The sequence below is a fragment of the Eretmochelys imbricata genome, chromosome 3 (genome assembly GCF_965152235.1).
Source record: "Eretmochelys imbricata isolate rEreImb1 chromosome 3, rEreImb1.hap1, whole genome shotgun sequence".
Lineage (NCBI taxonomy): Eukaryota > Metazoa > Chordata > Testudines > Cheloniidae > Eretmochelys > Eretmochelys imbricata.
Genome location: NC_135574.1, coordinates 22,472,797 through 22,488,332, shown reverse-complemented (window position 1 = coordinate 22,488,332; position 15,536 = coordinate 22,472,797). Strand labels below are relative to the sequence as shown.

Here is a 15,536-nt window from a genome sequence, read left to right as displayed (position 1 = left end):
TCGAATTTAACAAACAGTGGCTGCTTATCTCCTCACCTGGACCCAGGTCACGCTCATCCTCAAAAATATCTGCTGATATCTAATATCCTGGGACCAAGACGGCTACAACACTGCATATCAACTTCCTGTCTGTTTCAGAATCAAAGATATCACCCTTCTAATCTTCCACAGCATACTGGGATTTCCACCTATCTTTCTCAGAACTGATCTTTTCCATCACATTCAAATATGGCCCTCAAATACCAAACATCTAACAGGCCTCACTTCCAAATATTCACAGTGAGCAAAAGTCTATTCTCCTATGTTATCTTAATAACCTAAAACAGCCTCTCTTTCTCTTAAGCGTACCTAGTAGACCCCATGACTCTTCAAATTCCACCTTCCATGGTCCATGACCCTTTCTAATGGAACAGTTCAAAGAGTACTCTCTTGTGCTTCCAATTTCCTTATGATCATTCTCTTGGCACTGAAATTTTGCCATTCCACCCTTCTTCACCCCTGCCCTACAGCAACTACAAACCCTATTTGTATGATGTACATGTATGTAAACTGAAAACTGCCATGCCAGGTGATAGGAACCCATTTAAATACTTATTTCCTTGGATTAATTAATAATAGTAGATGGCCAAGCCATTACATGACTGATATTTATGTTGGTAATCTCTATTCCAGTCTTATAGTAGGAAAAGACACAACAATAAAATTATTTTATCAATTTTATAACAGAATATTAACAGCTTGTATTTTTACTCCAACCTTTAGCTTTTTTAGTATTAAACAGAAGATGACAGAGTAGCATAATGTAACTCTTACCACTGTGACCTTCAAGGGTCTGATTCATTGAAAGATTGCTAGGAGCTGCAAGTCCCTTTAATTTAGCTTCATCTAAACAAAAATAAAATAATATTATAAAAACTGTTTGTAATAAATGAAATACATCAACTTGTACATTTGGAATCAGATCTTGTAATCCTAACTCATGTGGTCAATCCCATTGACTTCAATAAAACTACTCTCAGAAGAAAATATTGCAAGATGTGGACCATTCTCTATCTACATCTCAGTTTGTTAGCTGCATCTGAACTCGCCCCAACTGCTCCCCAAGCTCAGACTCTCATCAGGATCCAGAGACTTGAAGAGAAACCAAAGCCAACTCCCTTTGTTTATTTTCCATTTGAAAAAGCACAAGAACTTGAAAAAGCCTTATTATTTCCCTTTCCTAAAATTTACTTATCTTAACTTGTAAAATGCACTGAGCCTTCTCTCTAGGCTCCACTGTATAACAGAAGAATGATTAACAATAATCAGAGCAACATAAATTGCATACATGACTTACAAATATATATGCATAACCTTTACTCCTCACGCTACAGTTCATATTTAAATAGCAACATGCTGGCCAGCAGTCAATATTCATTCAGTTTAAAAAGAGTGAGCTACCTGGATTGAGTTCATATCTGAGAGAAATCAACCTAACAGTTTGAGAATTCATTTAAAAATAAATGTCATATTATTAATTATTTGTTAAGCACCAACCATGTGCTCAGAACTGCACTGGTACAGAACATAAACAGACATAGGGTAGGACTTTTAAAAGTAAATCCTAAATGGATTAGGAGCAAAATCTCATTGACAAGGGTTGGGAATTGGCGCTTAACAAATAAATAAAAATTTGACTAACATATTTATTTTAAAATGAACTCTCAAACTGTTTAACAGATTTCTCTGACATTACTTAGGCCTGGACAGTAGTGCTGGAACAAATTTTTATAGTAGGGCTGCTGAGAGCCATTGAACCAAATTGTAAATACTGTATATAATGGAAACTACCTCAAATCAGGGGGTGTGGTAGCAGCCCCATCACCCTTAGTTCCAGCATAGATAGGCCTGGATCCACAAAGAGGCTTAGACATTGCAAGGCTGAGTGTCCCAATGCCTAACTTTTAGGGACCTAGAAAAATCACTGGAACAACAATGGGATCCACAAAGCCTGAGTTAGGTGCCTAGACTCCCTATATAATGAATGGATAGAGACAGGTACCTTAGAATACAATCCACAAAATCCAGCACACTGGGGAGGGAGGGGCACCTAAGTTAGTCAATCAATCATCAATCATCATCATCATCATGTTCCCATTATGCCTCTGACGTTTAGGGAAGCAACGAAGCTCATCCACTCCTGTCTGTTTTTGGCAAGTCTTTCAGGGGGTTCCCCAGCCATGCCCCAGGTTTTGCAGCTCGGCTTTCACAGCTCTTTATCATGTTGTTTTCGGATGGCCTCGTTTTCGCTTGCCTTCAGGTGTCCATCTTATTGCTATTCTGGTGATGGAATCAGTTTCCATCCGAAGCACATGGCCGATCCATCTCCACCGCCTTCTGGCAATGATGGTGCTCATATCCTCTTGGCTGCACTGTGTCAATAGATCTTGGTTTGACATTGTTCTGGGCTAAAAGATACGGAGGATTTTTCTGAGGCAGGCTGTATGGAATGAAGACAGTTTGGACATGTCTTACTTTCTCATTCTGCACTATAAAGTAATGCTGAAAGTATGCAGCCCTGATAAATCTTGAGTTTGTTTTTGGTGTTGCATTTTGATGATTTCCAGGCTGTATTTAAGCTCCTAAAGGTGTTCCTGGCTTTATTGATTTTGTTTCGGATGTCCTGGCTTGTTCCACCATCCTGGCTAATGGTGCTGCCCAAGTATGTGAATGTTTCTACATTGGTGGGAACATAATCCTCTATCCGTAATGGTGATGGTGAGAAAATATTAAAGGTCATGATATATGTCTTATTGCAGCTGATTTTCAGTCCAATTTGCTGGCTGAATGCATTGAGTCGAGTTGTTTTTTCTCGTATATGGTGTTGGATATGTGATAGGAGAGCAACATCATCTGCAAAGTCCAGGTCTTCAAGGGATGAGAAGGGTGTCCATTTAATGCCTGTTGGCATGTCTTCTGTTGTACGCTGCATTACCCAGTCAACGGCAATGCTGAAGAGGATTGCAGACATGACACACCCCTGACGTACTCCTGTTTTGACTTCAAAACTGAGCACCCTGTGATCAACACTGCGTATAAAGTTGAAATAAAAGCTTTTAATAATGTTGATTATATGGAGAGGGACTCCATATGCTCGCAGAATGTGCCATAGGCTGGTCCTGCGAATGCTATCAAAAGCCTTCTCAAAATCTATGAAGTTTATGTAGAGTTGCCGTTGCCATTCTAAGCACTGTTCTATTATGTTTCATAGCCTTTCCGAAAAATGGCTTGCTGTTTTCCGAGAATGTTATCAACTGCCTCTGATATATGATGGACTATGATTTTACACAATACTTTGCTTGGCACAGATAAAAGTGTGATACCACGCTAGTTATTACAATCACTGAGAGTTCCTTTCTTTGGTATCTTCACTATAACCCCATTGGTCCACTCATCTGTCACTTTTTCCCTTTCCCAGACTGATGTAAACAGAGGGGCCAGGTTAGATGCTGCTAACTCAGGGATGACACATTGAACAATTCTGTATTAAAGTTATCCTTGCCAGGAGCTTTTCCATTTTTTAAGGATTTGATGGCTTGAATGATCTCTTCCTTAGTTGGAGTGTCTCTGTTCATATCAAGATCTTCTTCTGCCTCCGGGATGTTTGCTTCCTCTTTAGGTGGCTCCCTGTTCAGCAATTCTTTTAAATACGCTATCCAGTGCATTTCTTGTTCCGTTTCTGTTGTTAGTAGGTGGCCTTGTTTGTCCCTGCTGAGAGTGTTTGTTGGTGTCTGCTGTTTACCACTAATAAGCCACGTCATTTTGTAGCTAGTTCCTTGTTCACCACGAGCAGCTGCATCCTCTGCTTGTGTTGCCAGATTATCCATGTAATGTTGTTTGTTCACTCTCACAAGGCATTTGACCTCCCGGTGTGCCTTGCTATACTGCTCGTGGTATTTGTCCTTTAACTTCTGGGATTTTGTATCTAAAACTTTTTTCTTCAGGGCTCGTCTGGTTTCTATTGTATTCCATGCGCTGGGTGTAATCCAATCCTTTCTTCTCAACTGCCTGTAGCCTAGACAGGCTTCACTGCTCTGTTTATAAATTGCTATTACTATTGTCCCACTTCTTGTTGATATCCTCATCTGCATTCCCCTCCTCTTCATCAAGGTCTGTAAGTGCCTGAAACCTGCTCTTTAACTGCAGAACGAAGGCTTTCGGTATTTCAAGGGACTTTAACTTGTCAATGTTACATCTATGTCACTTGTTTGGTAGACCCACACTTGTCAGTTTTGGCTTGATGGAGGCTATCACAAGGTGGTGGTCGCTGCCAACATCTGCACTTCTTCTCACTTTCACGTTGGTCAGGGAGCGTCTTCATTTGCCATTGATCATCATATGGTCAATCTGGTTCTTATCTCTGCCATTTGGAGAACACAATATAGCTTGTGAATTTCACAATGTTGAAATAGGGTTCCACCAATGACTAGGTCATTCATATTGCAGAAATCAACAAGCTCTCTCCATTTTCATTCATGGTGCCACACCCACGTCTTCCCATTGCTCTGTCATTGTTTGTGTTGTCCTTACCGACCTTGGCATTCAGGTCTCCCATGATGATAGTTAGGTCATGGCATGGTACTCTCTCTAACTCCTCCTGCAATGTAAGGTAGAATTTGTCCTTTACTTCTTCATCACTGTCATTTGTTGCAGCGTAGCACTGAATCGGGGGATATTATCGTGTTTCCCTTTCAGTGTGGCTCTCATTAGTCTGCTGCTAATGGACTTCCATTCAGGCAGGGAATGCTCCACTCTCTTCAAAAGGATGTTGTTCATCATCCCGTCCAGAATACAGCAAAATTTCTCCCGAGGCTGTTAATCTTCCTGATTCCATCCGTCTGCTCTCGCAGATACCCAGGATGTGTAAGCTGTAGCATCTCATCTCTGCTGTGACCTGAGCTAGCTTCCCTGTTTCGTACATTGTTCGTACATTCCAAAAACCAAGTTTGGTTTTTGTCTTGGTGTTGAGCACTTCAGCCTTCATGCGAGTGGCTTCTTTCAGCTTTCACCACTGGCAGTCATGTGGGTCATTGACTCCTGAAGACCATCACACACAGTAATGGTTGATTTATCCATTGCTGTTTCCATAACATATTTTGTTTTTTATGGGACAGGGTTGTTAGCCTAACCCCCAACCTGGAGAACCAGGATGTCTGTTTTGTTTGGCCCCTTCCCCACAGACCAATCCGGCATGGTTGAACCTACTAGGAGCAAAAATCCCCCACAGACACAGACTCTGGGGATGGTTGGAGCATGCAAGCTGTCCCGCCACGAGAAGGCACGGACACCAGAGGACAGAAGTTAGTCAATGGGAGATGCCAATGAGATGGGTGAGTTCCAAGCCCCATCCCTCTTTTGGATGTTGGTGCCTCAATCAGAGCTGAAGGAGGCACCTGTCTCCTCTTGTGATTTGTGACTGGGAAACCCTCTCCTAGAATCAGATAGTTTAGGTACCTAAGTCACTTCTGGCAAGACAGAGTTAGGCAGGTATTAAAATCCACACAAAACAGCTGGGGGCAGGGGCGAGAGGAGAGCCTTCTTTACAACCGTTAGCCCAAACCACTGGACTATATACAGTGGCTGTCACCCTCTCTGGCCTAATTAATATTTAATTATTCAATTATTTAATTAAAGTGGAACAACTTCATCTGGAGAGATATTCAACAGAATATCCCATACTCCAGTGGCTAGGGCACTCATCTGAGAGGTGGGAGATCCTTGTTCAAATCTTTTCTAATCAGAGAGGTGAACTGAACTGGAGATCTCCTATATCTTAGGGAAATACAGTAACCACTGGGCTAAAGGTATAAGGGAAGGACTCCTTCTCCCTACTGGCTGCTTCGCAGAGCGAGGGAGCCTATGAGTATACTTACTGGGTCAGGCCCGAAAGGCACTCCTCCATCTATCTTCCCCCAGTTAGTAGATCATACTCGGGCCTAGGTGGGACATAGGGGGCAGACACCAAGAGTGAGGGTGCAGTGCCCATGCTCAGAGGCTGAAACTTGGGGCTTGTCTTCACTACTGGGGTAAGTCTACCTAAGTTACACTACTCCAGCTACATAAATAACGTAGCTGAAGTCGACGTAGCTTAGGTCGACTTATCCCGGTGTCTTCTCTGCACTGCATCAACGGGAGGCACTCTCCGGTCAACTTCCCTTCCCTTACTCCATCAGAGAGAGCTCTGCCGTTGATTTAGCAGGTCTTCACTAGACCCACTAAATTGACCTCTGCTGCATCGACTGCAGAAGTGTTGATCTCCCCGTAGTGAAGACCAGCGCTTAGGTGCCTAGCGAACTTTTACAAGAGATATTTAGGTGCCAAGTGAGGTTATCCCTAAAAGGTTAGGTGGAGGTTTGGTGGATCACAGTGATGCCTAATAATGGGCCTTAGGCACCTAATTACCTTTGTGGATCTGAGGCTTAAGCATTTTTGAAAATTCTACCCACAGTCTCTGTTCCAAGGAATTTAGATCTAGATGACAGATACTAATCAGACAAAAATGCACTGAGATAGGCATATGATTGAAATAAATTAGATTGCATTTTTTAAAGTATGATTTTAAGCGACAATGACATTAACTAATATGACTGTAAAAACGGCATCCTTTTACTCTATACATCTGATGTGTGTGTGTGTGTGTTTTCAGAGTCTTTATGGAAACCCACAATTAGGGCTGTCAATTAATTGCAGTTAACTATTAACTCAAAAAAATTAATCACGATTAATTGTAGTTTTAATTGAACTGTTAAACAATAATAGAAAACCATTTGAAATGTATTAAATATTTATGGATGATTGTCTATATTTTCAAATATATTGATTTCCATTACAACACAAAATATAAAGTGTACAGTGCTCACTTTATATTTGTATTACAAGTATTTGCACCATAAAAATGATACACAAAGGAAACAGTATCTCAATTCACCTCATACAAGTACTGCAGTGCAATCTGTTTATCATGAAACTGCAACTTACAAATATAGGTTTTTTTTGTTACATAACTGCATTCAAAAACAAAACAATGTAAAAATTTAGAGCCAACAAGTCCACTCAGTTCTACTTTTTTTTTCAGCCAATTGCTAAGACAAACAAATCTGTTTACATTTATGGGAGATAATGTTGCCCACTTCTTATTTACAATCTCACCTGAAAGTGAGAACAGGCATTCGCATAGCACTTTTGTAGCTGTCGTTGCAAAATATTTATGTGCCAGATATGCTAAACATTCATATATCCCTTCATGCTTCGACCACCATTCCAGAAGACATGCTTCCTGCTGATGATGCTCGTTTAAAAAATAACGTGTTAATTAAATTTGTGACTGAACTCCTTGGGGGAGAATTGTATGTCTCCTGCTCTGTGTTTTACCCACATTCTACCATATTTGACACTGTCTCCCACAGTATTCTTGCCAGCAAGTTAAAGAAGTATGGCCTGGATGAATGGACTATAAGGTGGATAGAAAGTTGGCTAGATTGTCGGGCTCAACGGGTAGTGATCAATGGCTCCATGTCTAGCTGGCAGCCGGTATCAAGTGGAGTGCCCCAAGGGTCGGTCCTCGGGCCGGTTTTGTTCAATATCTTCATAAATGATCTGGAGGATGGTGTGGATTGCACCCTCATCAAGTTTGCAGATGACACTAAACTGGGAGGAGAGGTAGATACGCTGGAGGGTAGGGATAGGATACAGAGGACCCTAGACAAATTAGAGGATTGGGCCAAAAGAAATCTGATGAGGTTCAACAAGGACAAGTGCAGAGTCCTGCACTTAGGACGGAAGAATCCCATGCACCGCTACAGACTAGGGACCGAATGGCTTAGCAGCAGTTCTGCAGAAAAGGACCTACGGGTTACAGTGAACGAGAAGCTGGATATGAGCCAGCAGCGTGCCCTTGTTGCCAAGAAGACCAATGGTATTTTGGGCTGTATAAGTAGGGGCATTGCCAGCAGATCGAGGGACGTGATCGTTCCCCTCTATTCAACATTGGTGAGGCCTCATCTGGAGTACTGTGTCCAGTTTTGGGCCCCACACTACAAGAAGGATGTGGAAAAATTGGAAAGAGTCCAGCAGAGGGCAATAAAAACGATTAGGGGACTGGAACACATGACTTATGAGGAGAGGCTGAGGGAACTGGGACTGTTTAGTCTGCGGAAGAGAAGAATGAGGGGGGATTTGATAGCTGCTTTCAACTACCTGAAAGGGGGTTCCAAAGAGGATGGATCTAGACTGTTCTCAGTGGTAGCTGATGACAGAACAAGGAATAATGGTCTCAATTTGCAGTGGGGGAGATTTAGGTTGGATATTAGGAAAAACTGTTTCACTAGGAGGGTGGTGAAACACTGGAATGCGTTACCTAGGGAGGTGGTGGAATCTCCTTCCTTAGATATTTTTAAGGTCAAGCTTGACAAAGCCCTGGCTGGGATGATTTAGTTGGGGATTGGTCCTGCTTTGAGCAGGGGGTTGGACTAGATGACCTCCTGAGGTCCCTTCCAACCCTGATATTCTATGATTCTATTCTATGATTCTATGAACACTTTCACTGCAGATTTGACAAAACGCAAAGAAGGTACCAATGTGAAATTTCTAAAGGCAGCTACAGCACTCAACCCAAGGTTAAAGAATCTGAAGTGCCTTCCAAAAATCTGAGAGGAATGAGGTGTGAGGCACGCTTTCAGAAGTCTTAAAAGAGCAACACTCTGATGTGGAAACTACAGAACATGAACCACCAAAAAAGAAAATCAACCTTCTGCTGATGGCATCTAACTCAGATGATGAAAATGAATATTACTACTGGGCAGGGCTGGCTCTAAGATCTTTGCCACCCCAAGCAAAAAAATTTTTGACTGCCCCTGCTTTTTTTTTGTGCCCCCTCCACCCCCGCCTCAACTCCGCCCCTTCCAAACCCTTCCCCAAATCCCTGGCCCCATCTCCTCCCCCGGGCGTGCCACATTCCCCCCCCCCCACTGCTTCCTGCAGCTCCCGCCCTTGCAACCCTCTGCCCTAGCTCACCTCCACTCCGCCTGCCCCCCTGAACAAGCTGCAGCTCCGCTTCTCCCCCCTCCCTCTCAGGCGAGGAAGAGGGAGCGCGTTCAGGGGAGCAGGCAGAGCGGAGGTGAGTGAGGGCGGGGGGAGCACAGGAAGCAACGGGGGGAATAGAGAAACCGCTCTCCGTCCCAGCTCATCTCCACTCCACCACCGCCGCATCCCCCAAGCGCGCTGCTGCTCAGCTTCTCCTCCCTCCCTCCCAGGCTTGCAATGCAAAACAGCTGTTTCGCGCGCAGCAAGCCTGGGAGGGAGAGGGGAGAAGCAGAGCCGCAGCAGCGTGCTCAGGGGAGGAGGTGAAGGCGGAGCGGAGGCGAGCTGGGGCACATTTCTAGGGGCGGCATAGCCAGTGCCAGAATGCCACCCTAGAAATGTGCCGCCCCAAGCACCTGCTTGCTTTGCTGGTGCTTAGAGCCAGCCCTGCTCCTGGGGGAATTCTGCGCTACTGCGCACGTGCATAATTGATGACCCACGCATATTTTAAAATTTTTGTGCAGAAAAAAGCTTTTGCCGAAATGTTGCTGCAGTTCCACCTTTTGCCCACCAGACTGTGCTGTGGTGCAAGAACAGCAGCAGCTCCCAGACAGCCAGGGGAGAGAAAGAGCCTGCCTTCTTTGCAGCACCTGTCAAGCCAGGTCAGGACACAGAGGCTATTGGGATACAGACAGCGTGGGGTGCTGGGGGGGTCAGACAGGGGATCATAAGGGCTAGTGGGGGAGGACAGACTGGAGCAGCAGCTAAATGGGAGTGGAGGCACAGGGCCACAGGGAGAAGGAGGTGCAGGGCCACATAGTGATGGGGGAAGGGTACAGAGCTACATAGGGACAAGGAAGTGGCTGGATGGGGACATAGAGACACGTGGAGACAGGGGGAGAAGATACAGGGACACACAGAGACAGGGATGTGCTGGGTGGGGGCACAGAGACACATGGGGATGGGGGAGGAGGTATAGAGCCACATGGGGACAGGAGGAAGGGTACAGGGCCACATGGGGATGAGGGGAGTGGGTGTCTGAGTGGGGGTGGGGGGACATATGGACGGGGGTGCAAGGACACAAGCGGGTGCAAGGAGACACAGGGACATGGGCAGATGTGCCTGACTGAATGGGAGAGGCTAGGGGTCAGCCAGGGTCTGCATAGCGGAAGCTCCCTAACAATCCCTCCCCACCCCCCCCCCAAAAATCAGTTCCACACTTTTCCCACCCATACCCAACAACCCTCCAAGTTCACACCTAGGCTCCTTCCCAGCAATTTACTTCCCTCTCCCTCAGCTCCTCCTGCTTCTGAGGGGTGCGGGAAATACAGTTCTTTATTGTAGTTTAAATGAATTATTACTCAGAGTTCTGTATTAATATGCCTAGTAAGGAATCTATTTGCCAAAAAGCATTTCCTGAATCTTTTTTGTTGTCTGTATTCTTACAGACATACTTGCTGACAGATATTTTGAAATAAATGACTAAAAATAATTGAAACTGGTGTGATTATATTGTGTTATTTTGACAAATAAAATATGCAGAATTTTAAAATACTGTGCACAGAATTTTTAATTTTGTGGAGCAGAATTCCCCCAGGGGTAGAATATGCGTCGTTCCGCACTGCTTTGGATTGTTATCTAGCAGAATCCATCATCAGCATGGACGCATGTTCTCTGGAATGGTGGCTTAAGCATGAAGGGACATACGAATCTTTAGTGCATCTGGCATGTAAATATCTTGCAACGCTAGCTACAACAGTGTCACGTGAATGCCTGTTCTCACTTTCAGGTGACATTGTAAACAAGAAGCAAGCAACATTATCTCCCGCAAATATAAACAAACTTGTTCATCTGAGCAATTGGCTGAACAAGAAGTAGAACTAAGTGAACTTGTAGGCTCTAAAGTTTTATATTGTTTTATTTTTTTACATAATTCTACATTTGTAAGTTCAACTTTCATGATAAAGAGATTGCATTACAGTAATTGTATTAGGTATTTCTTTTGTTTCTTTTTTACAGTGCAAATATTTGTAATAAAAAATAAATATAAACTGAGCACTGTATACTTTAAGGACAGGTTTCAGAGTAACAGCCATGTTAGTCTGTATTCGCAAAAAGAAAAGGAGTACTTGTGGCACCTTAGAGACTAACCAATTTATTTGAGCATAAGCTTTCATGAGCTACAGCTCACTTCATCGGATGCATACCGTGGAAACTGCAGAAGACATTATATACACAGAGACCATGAAACAATACCTCCTCCCACCCCACTCTCCTGCTGGTAATAGCTTATCTAAAGTGATCACTCTCCTTACAATGTGTATGATAATCAAGTTGGGCCATTTCCAGCACAAATCCAGGTTTTCTCACCACCACCACCCCCCCCAAAACACACACACACAAACTCACTCTCCTGCTGGTAATAGCTTATCCAAAGTGATCACTCTCTTTACAATGTGTATGAAAATCAAGTTGGGCCATTTCCAGCACAAATCCAGGTTTTCTTACCCCCCCCCCCAAAAAAAAAAAAAAACACACACAAACTCACTCTCCTGCTAATAATAGTTCATCCAAAGTGACCACTCTCCCTACAATGTGCATGATAATCAAGGTGGGCCATTTCCAGCACAAATCCACGTTTAACCAGAACATCGGGGGGGGGGGCGGGGTAGGAAAAAATAAGGGGAAATAGGCTACCTTGCATAATGACTTAGCCACTCCCAGTCTCTATTTAAGCCTAAATTAATAGTATCCAATTTGCAAATGAATTCCAATTCAGCAGTTTCTCGCTGGAGTCTGGATTTGAAGTTTTTTTGTTTTAAGATAGCGACCTTCATGTCTGTAATTGCGTGACCAGAGAGATTGAAGTGTTCTCCGACTGGTTTATGAATGTTATAATTCTTGACATCTGATTTGTGTCCATTTATTCTTTTACGTAGAGACTGTCCAGTTTGACCAATGTACATGGCAGAAGGGCATTGCTGGCACATGATGACATATATCACATTGGTGAATGTGCAGGTGAACGAGCCTCTGATAGTGTGGCTGATGTTATTAGGCCCTGTGATGGTGTGTGTGTGTGGGGGGGGGGGGGGGGGGGGGGGGTGACAAAACCTGGATTTGTGCTGGAAATGGCCCACCTTGATTATCATACACATTGTAAGGAGAGTGATCACTTTGGATGGGCTATTACCAGCAGGAGAGTGAGTTTGTGTGAGGGGGGGCGGAGGGTGAGAAAACTTGGATTTGTGCTGGAAATGGCCCAACTTGATTATCATACACATTGTAAGGAGAGTGATCACTTTAAATAAGCTATTACCAGCAGGAGAGTGGGGTGGGAGGAGGTATTGTTTCATGGTCTCTGTGTATATAATGTCTTCTGCAGTTTCCACAGTATGCATCCGATGAAGTGAGCTGTAGCTCACGAAAGCTTATGCTCAAAACAAATTGGTTAGTCTCTAAGGTGCCACAAGTACTCCTTTTCTTTTTGTGTATACTTTAGGAACATAAGAATGGCCCCAAGGGGTCAGACAAAAGGTCCATCTAGCCCCAGTATCCTGTCTTCTGACAGTGGCCAATGCCAGGTGCCCCTGAGGGAATTAACAGAACAGGTAATCATCAAGTGATCCATGCCCTGTTGCCTATTCCCAGTTTCTAACAAACAGGTTAGGGACACCATCCTGGCTAATAGCCATTGATGGACCTAACCTCCATGAATTTATCTAGTTCTTTTTTGAACCCTGTTATAGTCTTGGCTTTGTATTCTGTGTTGTAACTGAAATCAATATATTTGAAAATGTAGAAAACATCCAAAAATATTTAAATAATTGGTATTCTATTATTAACAGTGGAATTAATCACAATTAATTTTTAATTGCTTGACAGCCCTACCCACGATATCATATTCAAAGTCACTTTCAAAGAAGAGTACCACTTTAAGTGCTCAGAGACCTGGTGGATTTTGCTCCAAATTTCATTTACCTGTCTGTGTTTCTAATTTTAAAACTTTCAACAATCCATCTTCTCCACCACATGCTATGAAACCTTGGTCCTTGTTCCAAGATATACATCTTAGCCGAATGTTACCAGGAATTGCAATCTTTAAGAAAGAAATATTTTTCAATTTAATTGATCAATAACAACAATGTCTTATTTTGAAAATATCCCAACCACAAACACTAAGCAAATACACTTGGGTTACTGTGCATCATAATATAAATTCCTCCAGCAACTTATCAGAATTGTAAGCACATGACTACAATTAAAAGTTGATAGAATACAGTAATGGCCATTCACGTAAAATTATACGACGATAAACAAACCAAGGGAATCAAATATAGAGAAGGGGAAGTGTAACAGTAATAATCAATAAAAATAGGACATTTCTTAAAAACATCTAACGTAGGGGTCCACTTATTTATCTTTCGCACCAACTGCTCTGATTGTGAGGGAAACACTAGGGGAGAAATGGATAAGGACACTGGGGATTTGCTCATCTTGGACTTACAGGGATCTCTCTAGGGTGCCTAAGGAAGGCAATATAGGGGCTCCAGTCTCCACATCTCTTCAGTGCTCAGCGCCATGCACTAACTCTAACAGATTGCAGGCTTGATGCAGAAATTACGGGTCTCTGCCTCAGGTCAGCCTGGAAGCCAGACTCGGCCAGTCTCATGGCCCTTCTGGCCTTAAAATCGGTCCGAGTCTGCCCAGCATCCTGGCACCGCTGCTCGACAGGGCTCAGCTCCGAGGGGGGGACTGCCGGGAAGAGGCTCCGCACCCCGGGGAGGCGGGCAGGTCAGGAGCTTCAGCCGCACTCTGCAGCTGGGGGCCCGGAGGGAAGAGATCGGACCCAGGGCAGCGCTAGAGCGGATCAGATCCCAGCTCTCCCGGGCCCTTGCGGCTTTTGGGAGGAGGGGGCGGCGGCGCTGGGGAGAGGCCCCTGCCCGCGCGTAGCGGAGAGGGCCCGGCGTCTCCGCGGAGGCGGCTCCCACTAGGCCTGTGACCCCGGCCGCAGGGCGGGCTCGGTGCTCTGCCCCCCGGCTGAGACAGGCCGCCGGGACACTCACCTTTTTGCTCAGATAGATGAACATCCTGCGGAGACCAGGGGCGGGGAAATGGGGGGGCAGCGGAGGCCTGGGGGTGCCTGAAAGGGGAGCGTGTTACCGCTGCCTCCCTAGCAACCCGGCTTCCCTGGCAACCACCGCCGGAGCCCGCCCCCGGAAGTAAACACGTTCACTTCCGGGGCGGTGGCGCGACTCACAAGTTCTGCCCTCCCGGCTAGCCTGACGCCCCTCCCCGCCGGCGTGGTGAGCGGGGACGGGGCTCGTCCAGCCCCATCGCTCCCGGTTTGTGGCCGGGGCCGCCCAGAGCAGCCGGTGGGGGACGCTCCCTTGGGTGCTGCTGGCCCTGATCGCGGCTCCTTCCTGTCGGACCCCGAGAGCGGTGGGATGTGGGGGGCACCTCCCTCCCCAGGTCTGTGCTGAGCTGGCTCCGACTCAGGCCCCCGCAGCTCACACACCCATCCGTGTGGCTGGGGTCCGCAGGACCCCGCTGGGGGGGCGGGTCCGAGTCTGGACTGGGTCCAAGCCCTGCCGTGTTGCAGTGTGGACGCAGGTCAAGCCGCAGATCTGAGTCAGAAGCCTGTGTAGTGCGGCGTGGGCGTGTGCGCCCGGCTGTGAGAGCGGGATCTGGCCACTCGGAACCTGGGTTCACCATCCAGCGTGGCGCCTCTAGAACAGCCTTGGATACACCCGTCCACAAGCCCCGTGCTTAATGTGCAGCGAAGACAAACCTTAGGGAGGCCCACGTGGCTGTAGGTGATCACCCCTCTGTTGTTCACATCAGGGCGATAGGAAGACAGCAGTGGCAGTATCGTAGCCAATGAGGTTAATCCGAGGCAAGATTATTGCTAATTGAAACTTTTCCCCAACTCCCATATGCTGCTAAAACTGCACTTTCCATCTCATCCTCACCCAGGCTGTCCCTGGCCCTGATCTCAAGTGGTTGGTGCCCAAGGAGCCCTGTATGACAACCAGCTGCCTCAGAAACCAGGCATGTAAACCTGAGGCAATATTGATCGGGAGGACCCGTTTTTGAGGCTCTAATGAAGCATAGCCCCCCTGAGTCATGCTGTGTCCTCTCACCAGTTGAAGATGGTGGGATTCTCTGGTTCAAGCCTCCTCACCAACCTCCCCTGACCACACCCTATATTTCCCATGGGTGCTGGTGTTGTATAGGCGTAGGTTAACATTTTTGCACCCACCTGAGACTTAGGGCCAGGTTTCTAGATATCTTTACAAATCCAACCTACAGGACAAGATTTTTAAAGGTATTTAAGCATAGGCGCTGAAGCACCGACAGAAAAAAATTAATGGGTGCTTAGCACCCACCAGCAGCCAGCTCCTCCCAGCGCCTCCCATCCATCGGCAGCCCTACTGCAGCCCTACTGATCCATGCCTCCCACCCATCGCGATCAGCTG

The 15,536-nt window shown here is 45.6% G+C and overlaps 1 protein-coding gene and 1 pseudogene across 1 annotated transcript in view; one reads left to right on the top strand and one right to left on the bottom strand.

The window, feature by feature from the left end:
- Positions 1–14,260, bottom strand: part of WDR35 (WD repeat domain 35) — an 83,772-nt gene extending 69,512 nt beyond the window's left edge. The window contains exons 1-3 of the mRNA XM_077812493.1: positions 14,124–14,260; positions 13,039–13,156; positions 814–885 (exon numbers count right to left, since the gene is read on the bottom strand). Coding sequence (XP_077668619.1) covers positions 814–885; positions 13,039–13,156; positions 14,124–14,147 — 214 coding nt within the window. The 5' untranslated portion in view covers positions 14,148–14,260. The remainder of the gene's footprint in view (positions 1–813; positions 886–13,038; positions 13,157–14,123) is intronic.
- A 651-nt stretch (positions 14,261–14,911) lies between these two features.
- On the top strand, positions 14,912–14,991 carry LOC144263329 (U4 spliceosomal RNA; annotated as a pseudogene).
- The last annotated feature ends 545 nt before the right edge of the window (positions 14,992–15,536 follow it).